At 49.0% G+C, this 22,402-nt stretch overlaps 1 protein-coding gene across 4 annotated transcripts in view; it reads right to left on the reverse strand.

The window, feature by feature from the left end:
* Positions 1-22,402, reverse strand: part of FCHSD2 (FCH and double SH3 domains 2) — a 226,027-nt gene that overhangs the window by 31,155 nt on the left and 172,470 nt on the right. For 2 of the 4 annotated variants that reach the window (XM_068266593.1, XM_068266592.1), the window contains 4 exons: positions 21,332-21,427; positions 18,114-18,185; positions 11,288-11,404; positions 9,135-9,239 (listed from right to left, as the gene is read on the reverse strand). In XM_068266593.1, the coding sequence (XP_068122694.1) occupies positions 9,135-9,239; positions 11,288-11,404; positions 18,114-18,185; positions 21,332-21,427 (390 nt within the window). The remainder of the gene's footprint in view (positions 1-9,134; positions 9,240-11,287; positions 11,405-18,113; positions 18,186-21,331; positions 21,428-22,402) is intronic. The other 2 variants (XM_068266595.1, XM_068266594.1) reach the window with 1 other exon arrangement.

Raw genomic sequence — 22,402 nt, forward strand, 5'->3', positions numbered from 1 at the left:
AGTCAGTTGTTAGTATACACCTCAGTGGGAGTGTCTGAAGACTCTGGGAGGAGGTCAGCTAATGAATACACAATGAGCAAGAGAAGGGAGGGGGGAAAACAAGAGTCAGGGAGGATATGATGTCAGCATTAGCTTGGCAAGATGGCCACTGCCTAGAATAGGATTTTCTGCTTTTCCATTATAAAATTCACAGGAATCATTACGTGGATAGCACAATACATCTGTTATGTAAGTAGAAGTAGTATTTATCTACTTATATATGTGTTTTTTATTTCTAGGTTAGCATGGGTGTCGCTTGTATGGCCACCTTTAGGAAAATCTGTACGCGATAAATAAAAATATGAAAAAAAACCCTATACATTTCCATTAGTCTTGCTATGTGCCAAACTCTATCAATAAGGGCCAGTTTCTTCTTAGCGGATGCTTAATGCTTTCTGTTACCAAACAGAAAAGCATTTAGTATCGGTCGGTTCCTGGTGTAGTGACGAGTTTCAAGCCCATAGGGCACAGGTGTCCAATAGTGATAGGACGAACAGTTTGCCAGGCCCTGTGAAGAACTGCTGGCTAGTGAACAGTACCTGCGGCTACTTCTGGGTAAACAAGGTCTTTAACCACTTGATGACCCACCCTTTACCCCCCCTTAAGGACCAACTTGGTTTTTAGTGATCTGTGCTGGGTGGGCTCTACAGCCCCCAGCACAGATCAGGGTGCAGGCAGAGAGATCAGATTGCCCCCCTTTTTTCCCCCCTATGGGGATGATGTGCAGGGGGGGTCTGATCTCTTCTGCCTGCGTGTGGCTGGCGGGGGGGGGGGGGGGGGGCACCTCAAAGCCCCCCTCCGCGGCGAGATTCCTCCCCTCCCTCTCCTACCTGTCCACCCCCGGTGATCGAGGCTGCACAGGACGCTATCCGTCCTGTGCAGCCAGTGACAGGACGTCCCCTGTCACATGGCGGCGATCCCCGGCCGCTGATTGGCCGGGGATCGCCGATCTGCCTTACGGCGCTGCTGCGCAGCAGCGCCGTACAAATGTAAACAAAGCGGATTATTTCCGCTTGTGTTTACATTTAGCCTGCGAGCCGCCATCGGCGGCCCGCAGGCTATTCACGGAGCCCCCCGCCGTGATTTGACAGGAAGCAGCCGCTCGCGCGAGCGGCTGCTTCCTGATTAATCAGCCTGCAGCTGGCGACGCAGTACTGCGTCGCTGGTCCTGCAGCTGCCACTTTGCCGACGCACGGTATAAGCGTGCGGTCGGCAAGTGGTTAAGTAATGTGCAGGCGCTGGCCAGCAGCCTGAGTCCTTGATCGCGCACCCACGGCCAGCAGCACTCTTCAATGCGCACGACCTGCGGCTGGGAGTGCTCTGTGCAAGACATCATGACTGCGTACAACAATGCTGTGCGCATGCGTAGAGCTCTCCCGCGTGTTGGTGCACAATCAAGGACGCTTGCTGCCAGCCAGTGCCTGTGCATTACTTAAAGACCTCACCAACTCAGAAGTAGCTGCGGAGATCACCTCAGTTAAAGCCACAGTACCCTGCCGGGGCTCAGGGCAGGTTCAGTGGAGCAGCTGTTACTTAGAAGGAGCGTGAGTAAGTTAGCAGCGCACAATACCGCGCGTAGTGTGCACATAACTCATGCTCCTCTCATTAAGCTGAGATGCTTTAGCAGCGCAGCTTAGTTAATCAACCCCTAAATCTGTATAGAGAAATACTGTTTTGCAAGCATATTCAAACACTAAGATCACTGTGAGATAAATAACAGTAACGATAATAAATAATAACTGAAAGCACGTGCTGATGGAAAATGCAGCACAGCTTTCCCCATTGCCTGGAGTCATGAATTTCCTAATTCCCAGGGATCGGGGACAATGGAAAACTGGCACTGAGTGCGTGACTGCCAGGAACATCCGCAGTTACACATGGTCACCCCCAGAGGAGCCCTTGTGCTGGATAAGCCGACCCCAGGAGAAAAGCCAAGGCTAATAGATTCTTTATAACGGCTGGATGATGCCTGGGGGATCGGTCTATGGGGACTTCACAGTTCATACAAGGAGAACATGCTGGGAGCTCACACTCTACACACCAGCGCTGTCCATGGCTACAGGCTAAGAAGTCCCTCTCTGTAATGCTGGGAGCCCACACTCAGCACACCAGCGCTGTCCATGGCTACAAGCTAAGAAGTCCCTCTCTGTAATGCTGGGAGCTCACACTCTGCACACCAGCACTGTCTATGGCTACAGGCTAAGAAGTCCCTCTCTGTAATGCTGGGAGCTCCCACTCAGCACACCAGCGCTGTCCATGGCTACAGGCTAAGAAGTCCCTCTCTGTAATGCTGGGAGCTCACACTCAGCACACCAGCGCTGTCCATGGCTACAAGCTAAGAAGTCCCTCTCTGTAATGCTGGGAGCTCACACTCAGCACACCAGCGCTGTCCATGGCTACGGGCTAAGAAGTCCCTCTCTGTAATGCTGGGAGCTCACACTCTGCACACCAGCGCTGTCCATGGCTACAGGCTAAGAAGTCCCTCTCTGTAATGCTGGGAGCTCACACTCTACACACCAGCGCTGTCCATGGCTACAGGCTAAGAAGTCCCTCTCTGTAATGCTGGGAGCTCACACTCTGCACACCAGCGCTGTCCATGGCTACAGGCTAAGAAGTCCCTCTCTCTGTAATGCTGGGAGCTCACACTCTGCACACCAGCGCTGTCCATGGCTACAGGCTAAGAAGTCCCTCTCTCTGTAATGCTGGGAGCTCACACTCTGCACACCAGCGCTGTCCATGGCTACAGGCTAAGAAGTCCCTCTCTGTAATGCTGGGAGCTCACACTCTGCACACCAGCACTGTCCATGGCTATGGGCTAAGAAGTCCCTCTCTCTAATGCTGGGAGCTCACACTCTACACACCAGCGCTGTCCATGGCTACAGGCTAAGAAGTCCCTCTCTGTAATGCTGGGAGCTCACACTCAGTACACCAGCGCTGTCCATGGCTACAGGCTAAGAAGTCCCTCTCTGTAATGCTGGGAGCTCACTCTACACACCAGCGCTGTCCATGGCTACAGGCTAAGAAGTCCCTCTCTGTAATGCTGGGAGCTCACACTCTGCACACCAGCGCTGTCCATGGCTACAGGCTAAGAAGTCCCTCTCTCTAATGCTGGGAGCTCACACTCTACACACCAGCGCTGTCCATGGCTACAGGCTAAGAAGTCCCTCTCTGTAATGCTGGGAGCTCACACTCTACACACCAGCGCTGTCCATGGCTACAGGCTAAGAAGTCCCTCTCTGTAATGCTGGGAGCTCACACTCTGCACACCAGCACTGTCCATGGCTACAGGCTAAGAAGTCCCTCTCTGTAATGCTGGGAAGCTCACACTCTGCACACCAGCGCTGTCCATGGCTACAGGCTAAGAAGTCCCTCTCTCTAATGCTGGGAGCTCACACTCTACACACCAGCGCTGTCTATGGCTACAGGCTAAGAAGTTCCTCTCTGTAATGCTGGGAGCTCACACTCTACACACGAGCGCTGTCTATGGCTAAAGGCTAAGAAGTTCCTCTCTGTAATGCTGGGAGCTCACACTCTACACACCAGCACTGTCCATGGCTACAGGCTAAGAAGTCCCTCTCTGTAATGCTGGGAGCTCACACTCTACACACCAGCGCTGTCCATGGCTACAGGCTAAGAAGTCCCTCTCTGTAATGCTGGGAGCTCACACTCTGCACACCAGCACTGTCCATGGCTACAGGCTAAGAAGTCCCTCTCTCTAATGCTGGGAGCTCACACTCTACACACCAGCGCTGTCTATGGCTACAGGCTAAGAAGTTCCTCTCTGTAATGCTGGGAGCTCACACTCTACACACGAGCGCTGTCTATGGCTACAGGCTAAGAAGTTCCTCTCTGTAATGCTGGGAGCTCACACTCTACACACCAGCACTGTCCATGGCTACAGGCTAAGAAGTCCCTCTCTCTAATGCTGGGAGCTCACACTCTACACACCAGCGCTGTCCATGGCTACAGGCTAAGAAGTCCCTCTCTGTAATGCTGGGAGCTCACACTCAGCACACCAGCACTGTCCATGGCTACAGGCTAAGAAGTCCCTCTCTGTAATGCTGGGAGCTTACACTCTACACACCAGCGCTGTCCATGGTTACAGGCTAAGAAGTCCCTCTCTGTAATGCTGGGAGCTCACACTCTGCACACCAGCGCTGTCCATGGTTACGGGCTAAGAAGTCCCTCTCTCTAATGCTGGGAGCTCACACTCTACACACCAGCGCTGTCCATGGCTACAGGCTAAGAAGTCCCTCTCTGTAATGCTGGGAGCTCACACTCTGCACACCAGCGCTGTCCATGGTTACGGGCTAAGAAGTCCCTCTCTCTAATGCTGGGAGCTCACACTCTGCATTCCAGCGCTGTCCATGGCTACAGGCTAAGAATTCCCTCTCTGTAATGCTGGGAGCTCACACTCTGCACACCAGCGCTGTCCATGGCTACAGGCTAAGAAGTCTCTCTCTGTAATGCTGGGAGCTCACACTCCACACACCAGCGCTGTCCATGGCTACAGGCTAAGAAGTCCCTCTCTGTAATGCTGGGAGCTCACACTCAGCACACCAGCACTGTCCATGGCTACAGGCTAAGAAGTCCCTCTCTGTAATGCTGGGAGCTCACACTCTGCACACCAGCGCTGTCCATGGCTACAGGCTAAGAAGTCCCTCTCTCTAATGCTGGGAGCTCACACTCTACACACCAGCGCTGTCCATGGCTACAGGCTAAGAAGTCCCTCTCTGTAATGCTGGGAGCTCACACTCTACACACCAGCACTGTCCATGGCTACAGGCTAAGAAGTCCCTCTCTGTAATTCTGGGAGCTCACACTCTACACACCAGCGCTGTCTATGGCTACAGGCTTAGAAGTCCCTCTCTGTAATGCTGGGAGCTCACACTCTACACACCAGCGCTGTCCATGGCTACAGGCTAAGAAGTCCCTCTCTGTAATTCTGGGAGCTCACACTCTACACACCAGCGCTGTCTATGGCTACAGGCTTAGAAGTCCCTCTCTGTAATGCTGGGAGCTCACACTCTACACACCAGCGCTGTCCATGGCTACAGGCTAAGAAGCCCCTCTCTGTCACAGGGAGGGATACCCCAGAGAACATATACTGTGCACAGATAAGGTAACTCCAGGCAACATTAAGGATCCCCAATCAGTATGGGTAGACCCGGTTAACCAACGAGAGAGGAACTGTAGGTTCCCAAGCACCCGAGCTTTTAAGCTATAAAACAAAGTAGCAATAATGACCCTTTGAACTTTCCTGCAGTAAAACCTTATCTCAAGCTGTCCAGCTGTCTCTCACTTTATGCAGGAGAACAGAGGCGCCAAAAGGATAAAAGAAAGCTTAATGAGTTTAGAAACCAAATTCTTGGTAAATAGAGGAGGTAGTGGTGGACTTACCTCCTCCAAGTAGACACACAACGACTGTAGTAAAGACAGTCAACATATTTTATTTATGAACTCCAAATATGCAATGCGTTTCGCAAGTTTGATCCCGCTTCATCAGGCAATAGCTATTGCTCCGTTGTTATTGCCTGATGAAGCGGGATCAAACCTGCGAAACGCGTCTTTACTACAGTCGTTGTGTGTCTACTTGGAGGAGGTAAGTCCACCACTACCTCCTCTATTTACCAAGAACTTGGTTTTTAAACTCATTTAGCTTCCTTTTATCCTTTTGGCGCCTCTGTTCTCCTGCATAATATTGAGTCCACCCTGGGTGGAGGGTTGAACCCCCTTTTTCTCATCTACAGAGAGCGACTTCTTTTTCCTGAGTAGGGTCAGGAAAATCTCCCCACCTGCCTTTACAGTGGTTGCCTAATGGTAACCCTGGTTTGTGAGTATTAATATTTACTCTATCTAGTAGCCATTTACCAGTACATATTACACTATTGGGGCTCTTGGTGTTCCTTGTTTTTATGCTGTTGCAAGCTCGCTTGGCCCATCCACGGATCAGGGCACCCTACGCCAATTGCAGACCCTCAAACATGGAGCTGTCTTTCACTGTTTCTTTGCTGTGTTGAATGGCTCAGAGAAGCTCTTTTGCATAGAAAACAACTGAAGATTGTTTTTCTTTAACTCTTCCTGCACTGGAAAACAATACGAGACACTTTTCTTTGCTACTAATGTTCTATTTGTTAGCTGTATCACACATACGATTCATTATCTTCATACGTTTATTTTCGCTTCAGGTTCACTTTAAGTGGCTAAGAAATTTGGCGTGGGGTGTTATGATTTCAGGCCTCACCGAATATTGCCGCCAAAGAGCAAATCAACGCAACGGAAACAGCTACGACAGTCTTCCAAATGAATATGTTTGCAGCAGAGGGTTATAATTACTTCACTATTTGTAACAGTGCTAATTAAATGTTAATTAAAGCGCAGCAGCATAAGAGGAGCCGTGTAAGCAGGAAGCTGGCTGGCGGGGTCTGTGTCTGTCTGAGCAGCAACAACAACAGACACAGGCTGGAAACTGGCTGCTGCCAACCCAACAATCAGCAGAAGCAGCTCGACAATACCAGCAGAGACCAGCGCTCTAATATAACCTGTGCTGGGAATACAGCAATTATAACCAAGTTACGTCAAACACACCTTCCTTATATAATATAGAATGGAAATACAGAGAGTTCTCACCTTCTCTTTAGAGACAAGACAAGACAAATAACATTTATATCGCGCTTTTCTCCTGGTGGACTCAAAGCGCCAGAGCAGCAGCCACTAGGACGCGCTCTATAGGCAGTAGGAGTGTTAGGGAGACTTGCCCAAGGTCTCCTACTGAAACAGGTGCAGGCTTACTGAACAGGCAGAGCCGAGATTCGAACCCTGGTGGCCTGTGTCAGAGGCAGAGCTTTTAACCATTACACCATCCAGCCACCTTTACTGCTGCCAGGGGCATCACTGGGGAATGTCTGTTTGCTGTGTGTTTTGAAGTGAGCAGAAACAACACCTGGTCTCCCACAGTGCTCAGGGGCAGAAGGATGAGTGACATCATGGCTGAACTTAAAGGACAACTGACCTGAGAGGGATATGGAGGCGGACATCTTTATTTCCTTTTAAACAATGCACATTGCCTGGCTGTCACTCTGAACATCTGCCTGATACTTTTAGTCTAAAGGTGACCAATAACAATGCAATCCTGAGGCCAATCGGTCGCTTTCAATCACTGCGGTAATCAATCAGAAATGATCGGTTGTGTTCATTAGTGGCTAAATTCAGGCTAATCGATCCGATCAGATTTAGGGAATCAATCCAAAAAAAAAGTACCGATTCCATTAATCTGAGTGAATTGGTTATCTTGAATTCCGGCATTGTTGGGCACGATCTGTCGTTTCGGATCAATTACTGCTGCGATTATAAATGATTGAATGGCCATGGATAATGGGCACCTATAGACCTTGAACAGGCACGCAGATCAGATGCTTGACTGAAGAGTGACTGCATTTGCTCCATGCTTGTTTCACGTGTGTGATTCAGACATTACTGCAGCCAGAGAGATCAGCAGGACTGCCAAGTAACTGGTATTGTTTAATAGGAAATAAATATGGCAGCCTCCATATCCCTCTCACTTCAGGTGTCCTTTAAAGGGTACCAGAGATGTACCCTAGCTGAGAAAATGAAAAAGAAGTTATACATACCTGGGGCTTCCTCCAGCCCCATACGCGCTGATCGATCCCACGCCGCCGTCCACCGCTGCCCGAAACTACGAGAACAGGCTCTCGTCGCTGATGTCATCGGAGCCAGCTACGCAGGAGAAGTGCGCCCTCTACGTATCTCTCCATACACTGCTGCAGAGATACACAAAGAGCGCACCTCTGCTACGCTAGACTGGCTCCGACTGACAGAGCCGGTTCTCGTAGTTGCGGGCAGAGGAGGATGGTGGCGTGGGATCGATCAGCGCGTATGGGGCTGGAGGAAGCTCCAGGTATGTATAAAATCTTTATTTTTTCAGCTCTGGTTCCCTTTAAGCATCCATGGGAGGGTAAGGTTACACAGCAATACATGGATACTAGTGAAAAAGCCAGACCATTTAATCAAAGGGTGCTAGGCAACTGTCCATAGCTGCGTGGCACGCGCACATGGCCGCAACATGTGCATCCTGAGCTTGTCCGCGGGCACTGCCTGAAGCCCGCCCGCGTGTGTGCAGTGCATGCGCGCCAGGCCGCTGGGCCCGGGCACAGGACAGAGGTATTATTACATAGGATAGGAAGGGTTTCTGATCCTGAAACCAGGATAATTGCCTTAAGAGTGGGTACCCTGGATAATGTATTACATTCTACTATATGTCACTACAGGGACTCTTTATTCATAACAATTAGAACAGTTGGTAGTTTGAAATGTTCATGTTTGAGTTTTTGCACTCTAAAGGTGCATACACACATCAGACTATAGTCTTTGGAAAATGAAAGATCACAGACCAATCTTACCACCCTTCATGTAGTATGAGAGCCACACCTACACAGTCTTTTCTATGGAGCTGAAGTCCACATCAGAAAAAAAAACCTTTGCAAGATGCTGCACACACTCAAAAGATCTGTAGCTGCAAAAGATCTGTTCCTGCCAAAAATCCATTCCTGCAAATTGCAATGATAGTCTATGAGATCTGCAGATCATCATACACACATGATTTAACTGACATTCATCTGCAGATCAAATCCACCAGGATGGATTTTCAGATCTGCGGATGATTGCTTGATCTGCAGATGAATGTCAGTTAAATCATGTGTGTATGATGATCTGCAGATCTCATAGACTATCATTGCAATTTGCAGGAACAGATCTTTTGCAGATACTGATCTTTTGTGTCTGTACAGCATCTGTGTGTGCAGCATCTTGCAAAGATTTTTTTCTGATGTGGAGTTCAGCTCCATAGAATAGACTGTGTAGAGTATGGCTCTCATACTACATGAAGGGTGGTATGTGATCTTTCATTTTCCAAAGACTATAGTCTGATGTGTGTATGAGCCTTTAATTCCCTAGAAAGCTACACAAAGCTTTGTAAGATGGGAGTCTTGTGATTGCGTAAATGAAATGCAGATGTATGCGAATGTATAATACAGCGTGAATCGCACAGAAGCTGCAATAATGGCGATGTCACACACCTCTGCTTTGCGGATGTTCTCTCTGGTCTCATCGATTCTCTGCTCCAGTTCCGTCCGGCCTTGCTCTGACAGCGGCACGCTCTGACACTCCAGCTCGTCCAGCGCCTGCCGGAGAGAAAAGCATGGATAAATGAATGCAACACGACCTCCTGGTAACGAGGACCTGTCATTACGCATTCTCTTCCAGAAATCAGCCGGGCAAAGTGTCAGCGACGTATAGCAATGCTACGCAAAATAAGGCATTTATTTGCTAGCTCAAAGGATATCCGAGGCAATTAATTAAATGTAAGAAACAATGAAGAACAAACCTGCGCTCTACACTACAGTAATGGCTCTTTAAATGTTATTTAATGTCAGAATGTACTCTCGGTGCTGCTTTTTTACTGGGTGGTGCCAGTGACAGTTAAAAGACAAGAAGGGGGGAGGAGAGCGCTCCGATTGTGCAATACCATTTAAAATCAATAAATCGCTATAAAATCACACTTACTATTAAGTGGTGAACGGTGCACGGAATGCCGTCTGACGTCACTACCGGTTTCGGCGTTTAGCCACGCCTTCGTCTGGTTCTGGACCAGACAAAGGCGTGGCTATACGTTGAAACCGGTAATGACGTCAGACGGCATTCCACGCACCGTTCACCGCCAGAGAGACGCTCTCCCCTTAGTTCCCAACACACTACCAACTCTGGCCAGGGTGAGTCAGTCGGAGGAGACCTGCTGGCGGCCACAGATGCGCATGTTACAACGCTTAATAGTAAGTGTGGTTTTATAGCTATTTATTGATTTTAAATGGTAATGCACAATCAGAGCGCTCTCCTCCCCCCTTTTCGTCAATTAAATGTAGCTTTATTTACCTGGGGCTTCTTCCATCCTCTAGAAGTCACCTGTGCCTCCCACCACAGCTCCAATTTTCTCCTGTCTCCTGACTGATTGACAGAGGCGCTTGGCCCAGCTACAGACCTGCACTGTACCTACTCCTACCTACTGCTTGATGAAGCGGGGTCATACCTGCGAAACACGTTGCATTTTCCGCTGGAGTATGTAAATAAATTTGTTCTGCTAAACTTTGTTGGCATATCTTGTGTCGGTTTGGAGGAGGGAAGGCCACCACTGCCTCCACAAATGTTAAACTTTTTAGACATTTTTATTCCTCTGGCGCCTCTGTATCCCTGTTACTCTGACTGATTGCCAATCCCCAATGGGCTGGCGTCTTCTGCGCAGCGTGTGCCTGTCCACACAGGAACATGCCCACATCACCAGGGGTGTACTGCACTGCGCAGTATGCTCCCGGTGACATGGGCCCACGCATGTGCAGAAGATGCTGGCCCATGGGGGGGTACTTCAGAGGCTGCCAGCGGGACCCGGGAGAGGGACACACATGACTTCCAGGGGCTAGAAGAAGCCCCAGGTAGGTAAAGCTACATTCAGTTAATCCACTTGAATATCCTTTAAAGAGACACTGAAGCGGAAAAAAATTATGATATAAACTGGTTGTGTAGTAGGGATAATTACTAGAACATTAGTTAGTAGCAAAGAAAACATATTTTTATTTTCAGTTATATAGTTTTTTTGTAACATTGCATCATTCTCTAATATTTGCAGTTTACACACTACTCAGCATTCTAAATGATTTTACAGAGCAAGCTAGTGAACTTTTGAACCCTTCTCTGCAGTGAAAAAGAAGATACAGTGACTGACAGTTGAGATAACAAGCTCCAGAAGACAGAGCTCTCTGCGACTTTCAGTCGTGGAGCTCAATGGCTCTTTTGCATAGATAACAGCTTGAGTTTCTTAACTCTTCCTGTACTGGAAACAACATTAGACTTATGTCTCTGCTCGTAATGTTTTATTTCTGAGCTGTACTACACATACAAATCACTATATAATTTTTTTTTTCGCTTCAGTGTCTCTTTAAGGTGGCCATACACTCATCAATTTTCTCCTTCAATTCCTCTCAGATTCAATTCATCTGCAGGGAACAGATTCCCCAAAATGTTAGATCAATGGATTTTTTATTGATTTTGAAAAAAAAACAAAATCAGTTGAAATTATTAATTGGACAGGATGGAAAACAAACAGCTAAACACAGCAGTTGTCTTGCAGCGCGTGTAACGGCCTGGCAGAGGCTCGGCGGGCCGGTGCCTCTATACCTACCCGCTGGCCGTGGATGATGTTCTTGTGCTCTCTGGCCACTCGAGTCGCCCACTTCCGCGCCTCCTTGTTCAGGCTGTGCTCTTCCGTGGTGCCCGTCTCCGATTCCAGCTGCCGACTCTGCAAAACCAAACGTGAGACGGTCAGCGGATGCAGCCAACATAACACGGCTGAGCGAAAACTTCCAGCGTAAACTCTCCAACAGCCATGATGAGCTGTGAGCTGCTGGAAGGAGGCCAGGCTAAGCCGAAAACACTCACTGGGGCCAGCAGGGAAAGAACTCACAGCAAGAAATAAAGAAGCTTCCTGTTACAATATACATGTCCGGCCCATGGGCCAAATCTGGCACACAGAGCCAGCAAAGTTGGCCTGCAAGTGGTTTCCCCACTTTGCATTACGTTTGACCCACTCGAGACCAGAAAAGCCATATGGGGGAGGGGGAAGCACTAGACAACAGAGAACTTTAAAGGGGAGGGGATCCCCTAGACATCAGGGAACTGTATACGAGAGGAATGGGGCAGGCACTAGACTCCATAGAACTGTATAGGGGAGGGAGGGAGTCCACTAGACAACAAAGAAACTGTATAGGGGAGGGAGGGGGTCCACTAGACAACAGGGAACTATATAGGGGAGGGAGGGGGTCCACTAGACAACAGGGAACTATATAGGGGAGGGAGGGGACCACTAGACACCAGGGAACTGTATAGGGGAGGGAGGGGAGTGACTAGACACCAAGGACCTGTATAGGGGAGGAAGGTGGGGGCCTCTAGACACCAGGGAACTGTATAGGGGAGGCACTAGACACCAAGGAACTGTATGGGGGGGGGGGTGTCACTAGACACCAGGGAACTGTATAGGGGAGGCACTAGACACCAAGGAACTGTATGGGGGGGGGGGTCACTAGACACCAGGGAACTGTATAGGGGAGAAGGGGGTTCACTAGACACCAGGGAACTGTATAGGGGAGAAAGGGGGTCACTAGACACGAGGGAACTGTATAAGGGAGAGAGAAGGGCCACTAGAGACATCAGGAAACTGCACTTTATAAGGGAGGGAGGTGGCCACCAGACATCCGGATTGGCCCACGACTTGGTCTCAGAGTTCAATTTCGGCCCACTTTGTATTTGAGTTTAACACCCCTGTGTTACAAGCATAAGCTGCAAAATGGAAGGCAGCAGATCAAATGTTTCTGACTTAAGTCTGACTAGATTTGCCTCATGCTTGTTTCAGGGGTGGGATTCAGACAGTACTGCAGCCAACGAGATCAGTAGGACTACCAGGCAACTATGGATATGGAGGCTGCCATATTTATTTTATTTTAAGCAATACCAGTTGCCTGGCTGTCCTGCTGACCCTCTGCCATAGACCCTGAACAAGCATGCAGCAGATCAGGTGTTTCTGACATTATTGTCAGATCTGACAAGATTAGCTGCAAGCTTGTTTCTGGTGTGATTCAGATACTACTGCAGTCAAATAGACCAACAGGGCTGTGAAATTATTATATTAAAATAAAAACACTTAAAGGGCAACTGAAGTGAGATGGATGTGGAGGCTGCCATATTTGTTGCATTTTAAACTTCTGCGCATTGCCTGCTTGTCCCACTGATCCTCCTTGTCATATTTGGAGCAATAAATGTGACCGTGCAGATTTTCCTTTGAATAACTCAGAAAAGGAGAAATACAAGCTATGAGAGAGGAGCACTGGTACTACAATATTCTCCTTTACATTACACCTGAACTGGGAAGGAGACTGACATAGTAATTTCCTTTTACACAATGCAGATTGGCTGTCCTGCTGATCCTCTGCCTCTAATACCTTTAACCATAGCCCCTGAACAAGCATGCAGCAGATTAGGTGTTTCTGACATTATTGTCAGATCTGACAGGATTAGTTGCATGCTTGTTTCTGGTGTTATTCAGACACTACTGCAGCCAAATAGATTCACAGGGCCGCCAGGCAACTGTTATTGTTTAAAAGTAAATAAATATGGAAGCCTCCATATTCTTCTCACTTCAGTCATCCTATAATGAACCACTAAAACATGTCGGACAGGGGCTAGTAGGTTGGGCTCCGTTTAAATGACAGCTGGTGCATAACTTTGCTCCTATCATGTTCCCGGGGTCTCCTGGATTGGGCAGATCGGATCCTGGACTCGACGTTCATTTCTTCACCTCTGCATTAGACTTTCTCTCCCGTCAGCACAATACAGAACCAAAACTTGTTTATCTGCTGAAAAGTGCTGATGGACCAGCTGTCCTCCCTCCCAGCCCTTCACAAAACAAACAAGGTGTTTTCCCAGCTGGGGGGCCGCAGAGGCCATGCCCCCCACACATTCCAGCCTGGGAATAAACAGGGGATCTCCGCAGTCAGCCCCGGGTCTCAGCTAATGTCTTCCTATTCCTGCAGAATGTGCTGCCTCAGCATCCCCAGCACAATGCTGCGTATCTGCCTGCAGAGGAAGAGACCTGCTGACATGGAGAATGGAAATCCTGGCCAATCTCTCACTGCCAATCCATGCATCTTCCATCAACTCGCCAGGCCTTCCGTACAGCCTCAGCATCCTCAGCACAATGCTGCGTATCTGCCTGCAGAGGAAGAGACCTGCTGACACGGAGGATGGAAATCCTGGCCGAGACACAATCTGCCAATCTCTGCATCTTCCATCAACTCGTCAGGCCTACCATACAGCCTCAGCATCCCCAGCACAATGCTGCGTATCTGCAGAGGAAGAGACCTGCTGACATCGAGAATGGAAATCCTGGCCAATCTCTCACTGCCAATCCATGCATCTTCCATCAACTCGCCAGGCCTTCTGGATGGCCAGAGAAACGGCAGCTTTAGGCATGTTCAGTAACACAGAGCAAGGAGACGAGAGGAAACGCCAAGCACTGCAGATCACTGGGGCTGCTATCTTACTGCTGCAGATTGTATTAGAAAAACAATGTACAATATTTTTATTTCCCATTCAAGATAAAGATTAAAAAAATAATAAAATTATATTGTGCTTTTCTCCTGGCGGTCTCAAAGCGCGACAGCTGCAGCCACTAGGGCGCACTCTACAGGTGGTAGCAGAGTAATGCTAGGTACACCCCATACAATTTGGTGTTAGATAGATGGTTCGATAGATAATTTCCGGCATGTCCGATCTTATTTTCGATTGGTTTTCTGATCGATTTGTCATAGAAGTGAATGGAAATAGAAAAGAAAAGATAACAGAATCGGACAGAAATCGACCGAAAAAAACGCATCGTGTGTACCCAGCATAAGGCTTTGTTCGTTCACACTGCCAAATGCACTATCGCACTGCCGTCTGCACTTTTATGCATTGCGCTGCTGATCCCATTCACTACCATGAATAGGTCAGTGCTGCACTTTGCCGAAATATGCTTGCATCACACTGCTGTGCAGCACATGTAGTGTGAACATCAGACAGTGCAGTCTATGCACTTCAGTAAGGATGCATAGGTGCAGCTTACTGAACAGGAAGAGCTGAGATCTGAACCCTGGTCTCCTGTGTCAGAGGCAGACAGATACTGACTGCTCTAGTTGAAAGCCACTAGATGGGCCAGAAGCTTACTGCATTCTTTTAAAGGCACACACCCCTCCCCCCATTGCAGGGCCCTCCTCCCCATGTTCCAGCCCATGTTTGAACACATCAGGACTGGGCATGTGTGAGGAATGTCCGAGCATGCCCAGTACAACAGAGCAGTGCAGCAGTGCATTTGCTTCTTTCCTTTGTACATGAACACTTTGTTCTACAAGGATGCGCTAACTTACTAGCACATGCCCAGTTGCGTGCTATACATACGACACTGTCGCTGCACAGTGGCGCAAGGTTGTGTGAAGACGGATTCCTGCAGTGCGTTGCAGTGTTTGCATCTTTTTGTCAACGTTACCGAGTAGAAAAGCGTTTGGCATTTTTTTCCCGTTGGTGCGTTATTACGTTGTCGCTAGGGCGATACGGAACCGGGAGCACAGCCAATGCAAAAACCTAATTGCAGAATCTTACAAAATTCCACCAAGGGCGGAGCTTGTGCAATGGACAATAAACGCAGAGACAAACACTATCATTCGTCTGAATACGGGACGCAGCGGATCCTTGCGGTAAACAGACGGTGCGGGGCAGTCGCCGGCGTGAAGCCTAGTTTTCAGGGTTTTTTTTTCTACATCAGTTTTTATCTGTGCTATGAAAGACTGGTTAATCCCAGCAACTCAAAAGTGCTTCTCTGAAACAGGAAGTCCCCCTCCCCCAGGGCAGATGACGGACGGCGTCTTTATGCACATTAAAGATCGCTATTAACCGTTTGTGGAAAATGTCATGAAAGAGATGTCAGAAGCACGTCTGCAGAAAATGACGAGAGATCAGAGCGATTACCCGGAAGAGGAGAGAATGTTAATTACCGCGGCGAAGTGCGACTGTCTGACACTTCAAACACAAGGAGAGATGGGAGAGGTGTCAGACTTCACAGCTCTGCTACTGCACAATGTATCTGCCACTGACTACAGTGTAACTCCACCCTCACTGCGGATGCTAAGCTGTAACCAGGGCTGCTGCTGCACAATGTATCTGCCACTGACTACAGTGTAACTCCACCCTCACTGCGGATGCTAAGCTGTAACCAGGGCTGCTGCTGCACAATGTATCTGCCACTGACTACAGTGTAACTCCACCCTCACTGCGGATGCTAAGCTGTAACCAGGGCTGCTGCTGCACAATGTATCCGCCACTGACTACAGTGTCACTCCACCCTCAGTGCGGATGCTAAGCTGTAACCAGGGCTGCTACTGCACAATGTATCTGCCACTGACTACAGTGTCACTCCACCCTCACTGCGGATGCTAAGCTGTAACCAGGGCTGCTGCTGCACAATCTATCTGCCACTGACTACAGTGTCACTCCACCCTCACTGCTGATGCTAAGCTGTAACCAGGGCTGCTGCTGCACAATGTATCTGCCACTGACTACAGTGTAACTCCACCCTCACTGCGGATGCTAAGCTGTAACCAGGGCTGCTGCTGCACAATGTATCTGCCACTGACTACAGTGTAACTCCACCCTCACTGCGGATGCTAAGCTGTAACCAGGGCTGCTGCTGCACAATGTATCTGCCACTGACTACAGTGTAACTCCACCCTCACTGCGGATGCTAAGCTGTAACCAGGGCTGCTGCTGCACAATGTATCCGCCACTGACTACAGTGTCACTCCACCCTCAGTGCGGATGCTAAGCTGTAACCAGGGCTGCTACTGCACAATGTATCTGCCACTGACTACAGTGTCACTCCACCCTCACTGCGGATGCTAAGCTGTAACCAGGGCTGCTGCTGCACAATCTATCTGCCACTGACTACAGTGTCACTCCACCCTCACTGCTGATGCTAAGCTGTAACCAGGGCTGCTGCTGCACAATGTATCTGCCACTGACTACAGTGTCACTCCACCCTCACTGCGGATGCTAAGCTGTAACCAGGGCTGCTGCTGCACAATGTATCTGCCACTGACTACAGTGTCACTCCACCCTCACTGCTGATGCTAAGCTGTAACCAGGGCACACTGCTGCACAATGTATCTGCCACTGACTACAGTGTCATTCCACCCTCACTGCTGATGCTAAGCTGTAACCAGGGCTGCTGCTGCACAATGTATCTGCCACTGACTACAGTGTCACTCCACCCTCACTGCGGATGCTAAGCTGTAACCAGGGCTGCTGGTGCACAATGTATCCGCCACTGACTACAGTGTCATTCCATTCATTAGCTTTAAGTCATTCCATTTGTTAGGGTTAAACATCGGCAAGGGAGGAGGTTAAGGTTATATAACACAGGCATCTTCTGCAGCACATTACAGAGAACATAGTCATGTCACTGACTGTCTTCAGAGGAACTCACAATCTAATCCTACCATAATCATAATCTAATGTCCTACCATATTACTATTACGTATTTATATAGCACTGGCATCTTCTGCAGATCTTCACAGAGAACATAGTCATGTCACTGACTGTCCTCAGAGGAGCTCACAATCTAATCCCTACCATAGTCATAGTCTAAAGGTGTGTACACACGCACTACCAGCGGCAACGACGGGTCCGCCGGACCCTCCCGCTGGGCGGTCTTTTAGCCGACAGTAGTGCGTGTGTATGCGCTGTCAGCGGACTGATACGGCTGTTTATGGACGATCCGCTCAGGAGGGGTTAATGGCTGCAATACTGTATGGAGTGCAGCCATTAACCACTCCTGATCCCCAATTGAATGTGTTAATTCATCCTGGTGCCCAAGTGCAGCCATTAACTTTACTGGGTAGACTTTTACATGAGTCGATAAAAAATTCCAGCTTAAGAGGGTCAATTATTAGAGTCAACTTATACACAAGGTAGTCCTGTCACTGACTTTCCTCAGAAGAGCTCAGAGTCTAATTCTGCTATAGTCATATGTACATCGTAGTATATTGCCAGTGTAGGGGGAAGCCAATTAACTTATTTGTATGACGTTTTTGGGCTGTGGGAAGAAACCAGAGTACACAGAGGAAACCAACGCACACACAGATATTAATTCTCTTTGATATACTCTAAGGTCACGTTACACAATGCTCATAGCATTCCCTTACAGCAAAATGAACCACAAAAAAAAGAAACAGAGGAGGCTACCAAGTATGCTCCTCAGGAAGTGACATCACTAGCCCTCGAGTGGGAACTAACACACACGCGCAATATGAGTGGCCTCATGGTGTGACCCAGGAGGCAGCACAGTGGTGTGTACAGCAGTTACAAGCAGTTTGGTAGTTTCACACATAACAGATGGGAGTGAAGCACAAACAAGATGGCGGTACCTTTGCCAAGAGCATTCTCATAGCACTGACAGGAGAGGGCTCGATATCCACCAGAGGGACAGCACTAAAGCTCTGAGCCAGCAGGAGGGGGAAGCAGAGGACAGAAAGACAGACAGTGCACAGGTTAGAAGACACACAGGCTCTTGTACACCCCCGATGGGTTAATGCATGCTATTAACCAATCACATGGAGACGGCATCACTGGACGGGGAGAAGGTCATCATTTGTTATTTGTATACAAAGACTGGAGCATGCAAAGGAAAAGCAAACCTGAAATGTCAGTCTTACAGAAGAATGATTTACAAAGACATTAACAGCACCTGTTACATTAATGTTAATGTAACCCCTATAATTGCCTAACCCTAACTGACCCCTACAAATGCCTAACCCTAGCCACCCTCCCCCCGATGCCTAACCCTAACACCCCCCCGCCGATTCCTAATCTTAACCGAACTCCCTACCGATGCTTAACCCAAACACCCCCCCTACAGATACTAACCTTAACCGCCCTCCTCCCGATGCCTAACCCTAACCACCCCCCCTACAGATACCCAACCCTAACCACCCTCTCTGCTGATGCCTAACCCTAACTACCCCCCCCCCCCCCCGATGCCTATCCCTACCCGCCCCCCCCCCCCCCCCGACGATTCCTAATCTTAACCGAACTCCCTACCGATGCCTAACCCTAACACCCCCCTACAGATACCCCTTACCAATTGCCCAACCAACCCACCTCCAATGCCGAACCCTAACCACCTCCCCTGCCGATGCCTAACCCTAACTGCCACTCGTAAGATGCCTAACCAACCCCCTGCCAGTGCCTAACCCTATCACCCCCCTCTCCGATGCCTAACCACCCCCTCTGATAGCTAACCCTAACCAACCCCCCGCCAATGCCTAACCACCACCCCTGCATTTGCCTAACCCCAACTGCCTCCCGTACGATGCCTAACCAACCCCCTGCCAGTGCCTAACCCTATCCTCCCCTCTCCTATGCCTAACCACCCCCTCTGATAGATAACCCTAACCACCACCCCTGCCAATGCCTAACCCTAACTGCCTCCCGTACGATGCCTAACCCTAACTGCCTCCCGTACGATGCCTAACCAACCCCCTGCCAGTGCCTAACCCTATCCCCCCCTCTCCGATGCCTAACAACCCCCTCTGATAGCTAACCCTAACCACCCCCCGCCAATGCCTAACCCTAACCACCCCCCCTCCGATGCCTAACCCTAACCACCCCACTCCAATGCCTAACCCTAACCACCCCCCCTCCGATGCCTAACCCTAACCACCTCCCCTGCCAATGCCTAACCCTAACTGCCTCCCTTAAAATGCCTAACCAACCCGCTGCCAGTGCCTAACCCTATCCCCCCTTCTCCTATGCCTAACCACCCCCTCTGATAGCTAACCCTAACCACCCCCCGCCAATGCCTAACCCTAACCACCACCCCTGCCAATGCCTAACCCTAACTGCCTCCCGCCTCCCGTACGATGCCTAACCCTAACTGCCTCCCGTACAATGTCTAACCAACCCCCTGCCAGTGCCTAACCCTATCCCCCCCCCCCCTCCGATGCCTAACCACCCCCTCTGATAGCTAACCCTAACCACCCCCCGCCAATGCCTAACCCTAACCACCCACCCTCCGATGCCTAACCCTAACCCCCCCACTCCAATGCCTAACCCTAACCACCCCCCCCCTCCGATGCCTAACCCTAACCACCTCCCCTGCCAATGCCTAACCCTAACTGCCTCCCTTACAATGCCTAACCAACCCGCTGCCAGTGCCTAACCCTATCCCCCCTCTCTGATGCCTAACCACCCCCTCTGATGCCTAACCAAACCCCTGCCAATCTCTAACCCCCCCTTTCCGATGCCTAACCACCCCCCTCTGATACCTAAACCTAACCACCCCGCTAGCAATGCCTAACCTTAACCACCACCATAGCAGTACCTAACAACCCCCCCTCCAATGCCTAACCAACCCCCTGCCAATGCCTAATCCTAACCCCCCCTTTCCGATGCCTAACCCTAATCACCCCCTGCTAATGTCTAACCCTAACCACCTCCCCAACACGATTTTCAAACAATGATTTTCGGTCAGATGCCCACTAGAGCGCAGGGTAACAATTCTGAAAACTCTGAGATCTCAATTTCCTCTGCGGTGATCAGTCAGCGGTTGCAACGCTACTGTGGACCCGCTCTCCTAGGGATCCGTTGGTGCAGTGTTTGCCGGCAATCGGCAAGTGCTGAAAAACCACTACTAGTGGGCTATGGGCCTTAAGGTGCCACCAACGATTCAATTTGTGAAAGGTAGTTTACGAATGAGTCTCCTTATGATCGATTGGAAATTATTGTTTGGCAACATTAACGGACAAAAATCTCCTTACCATTCCGAACAGATTAATGAAATCAATCCGATTTTTGGATTGATTTCATAAATCTGATCGGATTGGTAAGGAGATTTTTGTCCATTAGTGTTCCCAAACAATCCTTTCCGATCGCTCATACGAAGAATCGTTTGTAAACAATTGGGAAATTGATTCGTTAGTGGCCACCTTTAGGGCACTTTTCCACTAGCAATCACAATCGCCAGCGATTGCGATTTTTAATTAATTCTGTTATGCGATTGCGATTTTCATTTGCATTGCATTATCATTGTAAAAATCGCTCCAGAAAGCGATTGCGATTTCCAAATCGAGTCACTGTAGTGCAAAATACCTCTCGTTATTTCTATGATAAAGTAACAACCCTACCGATTTAAAAATCACTAGTGATTTGGCGATTCAGCAATCGCAATCGCTCTAGTGGAAAAAGGCCCTTACAGTGATTGCGTTTAGCGATTTTGAATCTGATTGGCTAATTATGTTGTGTTTGGTAATGATGGGGAAAAAACCCCATTAACATTGAAATGCAATCACTCTAAAAACACTGCAGGCACCGCGTTTGCAATTTTACAAATCACTAATCGCTAAAGTGCAATCACTGCCACTGACTTTATGTTGCCATGGAGCTTTTTGAATTGCCAGCGTTCATCATTGCTGCAAAATTCCCAGTGAAAGTGCTCCAGTAAAAATGGGTCCTTTACTTTTAGGCTAGCACTCGAAAATGACCAAAGTCTTAAAAGGACGTCACATCAGCGGAATACAAACACAGACAAAAGCACCTGGAAGTCAGAGCAGTGAATAAAGTCCAGCGATAAGAGGGACAAGCTCACCGGATCGCTGTCACAGGGCTGGAACTGGAAGGCCTGGGCTTTGTGAAATACGGGATTCTCCTGAATGAAAAGCTGCAGGTTGTAATCTCTCATGACCTAGAGAGAGAGAGAGAGAGAGAGAGAGAGAGAGAGAGAGAGAGAGAGAGAGAGAGATTAGAAGATAACACAACACAGGGTGCAGCCGGTGAGAAGTCTTACAACCTCTCAGATGAGCGCACAGCTTGTCAGCCACGTGGATTTTGACTTTGGGTGTGACAGTGCGATAAAATAAAAATGACAGAAAACACAACCAGGTTTACCAAGAGTGAAAAATGGTCAATTCACCGTGACAAGAACAAAAGGCGAGCCTTGCGGAATAAGCATGCGTGGAGATGCGTAAACTCAAAGGAATTTAATCCACTTCACCCAAAGCTGAAAACCACGCTCTGAAGGGTTTTATAAGCATAAATAAATCAGTTTAATGTGAACCAGAGACGAAGCACCCTCATGCATTTTACCATATAGATCAGTGGGAACATTAGAGAAAACACCTACCCTGCTCTCTGTTTCATTCTGTACTGCACAGCTTGTTTCTTATCAGACCTGATAAAATCCCTGACTGAGCATTCAGTCTGGCTTTGCTATAATGATTCCTGAGCAGAGCCAGCAGGGGGCAGGCTTGGACTTGAAAAGACATGAGAGAACACAGACTGAGCTATAAATATTCCTGAGCAAAGCCAGACTGAATGCTCAGTCGGGGATTTTATCAGGGCTGATTAGAAGCAAGCTGTGCAGTGCAGAATGAAACAGAGAGCAGGGTAGGTGTTTTCCCTAATGTTCCCACTGATATATATGGTAAAATACATGAGGGTGCTTCGTCTCTGGTTCCCTTTAACTTACCTGGGTTTTCTTGCAGCCCCGAGCCATCACTTCGTCACACCCTCCAGTCAGCAGTGGTGACCCCTCAAAACTGGCCGGATGTCACCAGTAGCGATTTCCCGTACTGCCCATAACGCCGTGCACAGGGTGCAATGAGGGTGTGTGTGGCTGGCCAACTTTGAGTGGGTTGCCGCTGCTGGCTGGAAGGACAAG

The sequence above is a fragment of the Hyperolius riggenbachi genome, chromosome 2 (assembly GCF_040937935.1).
Source record: "Hyperolius riggenbachi isolate aHypRig1 chromosome 2, aHypRig1.pri, whole genome shotgun sequence".
Lineage (NCBI taxonomy): Eukaryota > Metazoa > Chordata > Amphibia > Anura > Hyperoliidae > Hyperolius > Hyperolius riggenbachi.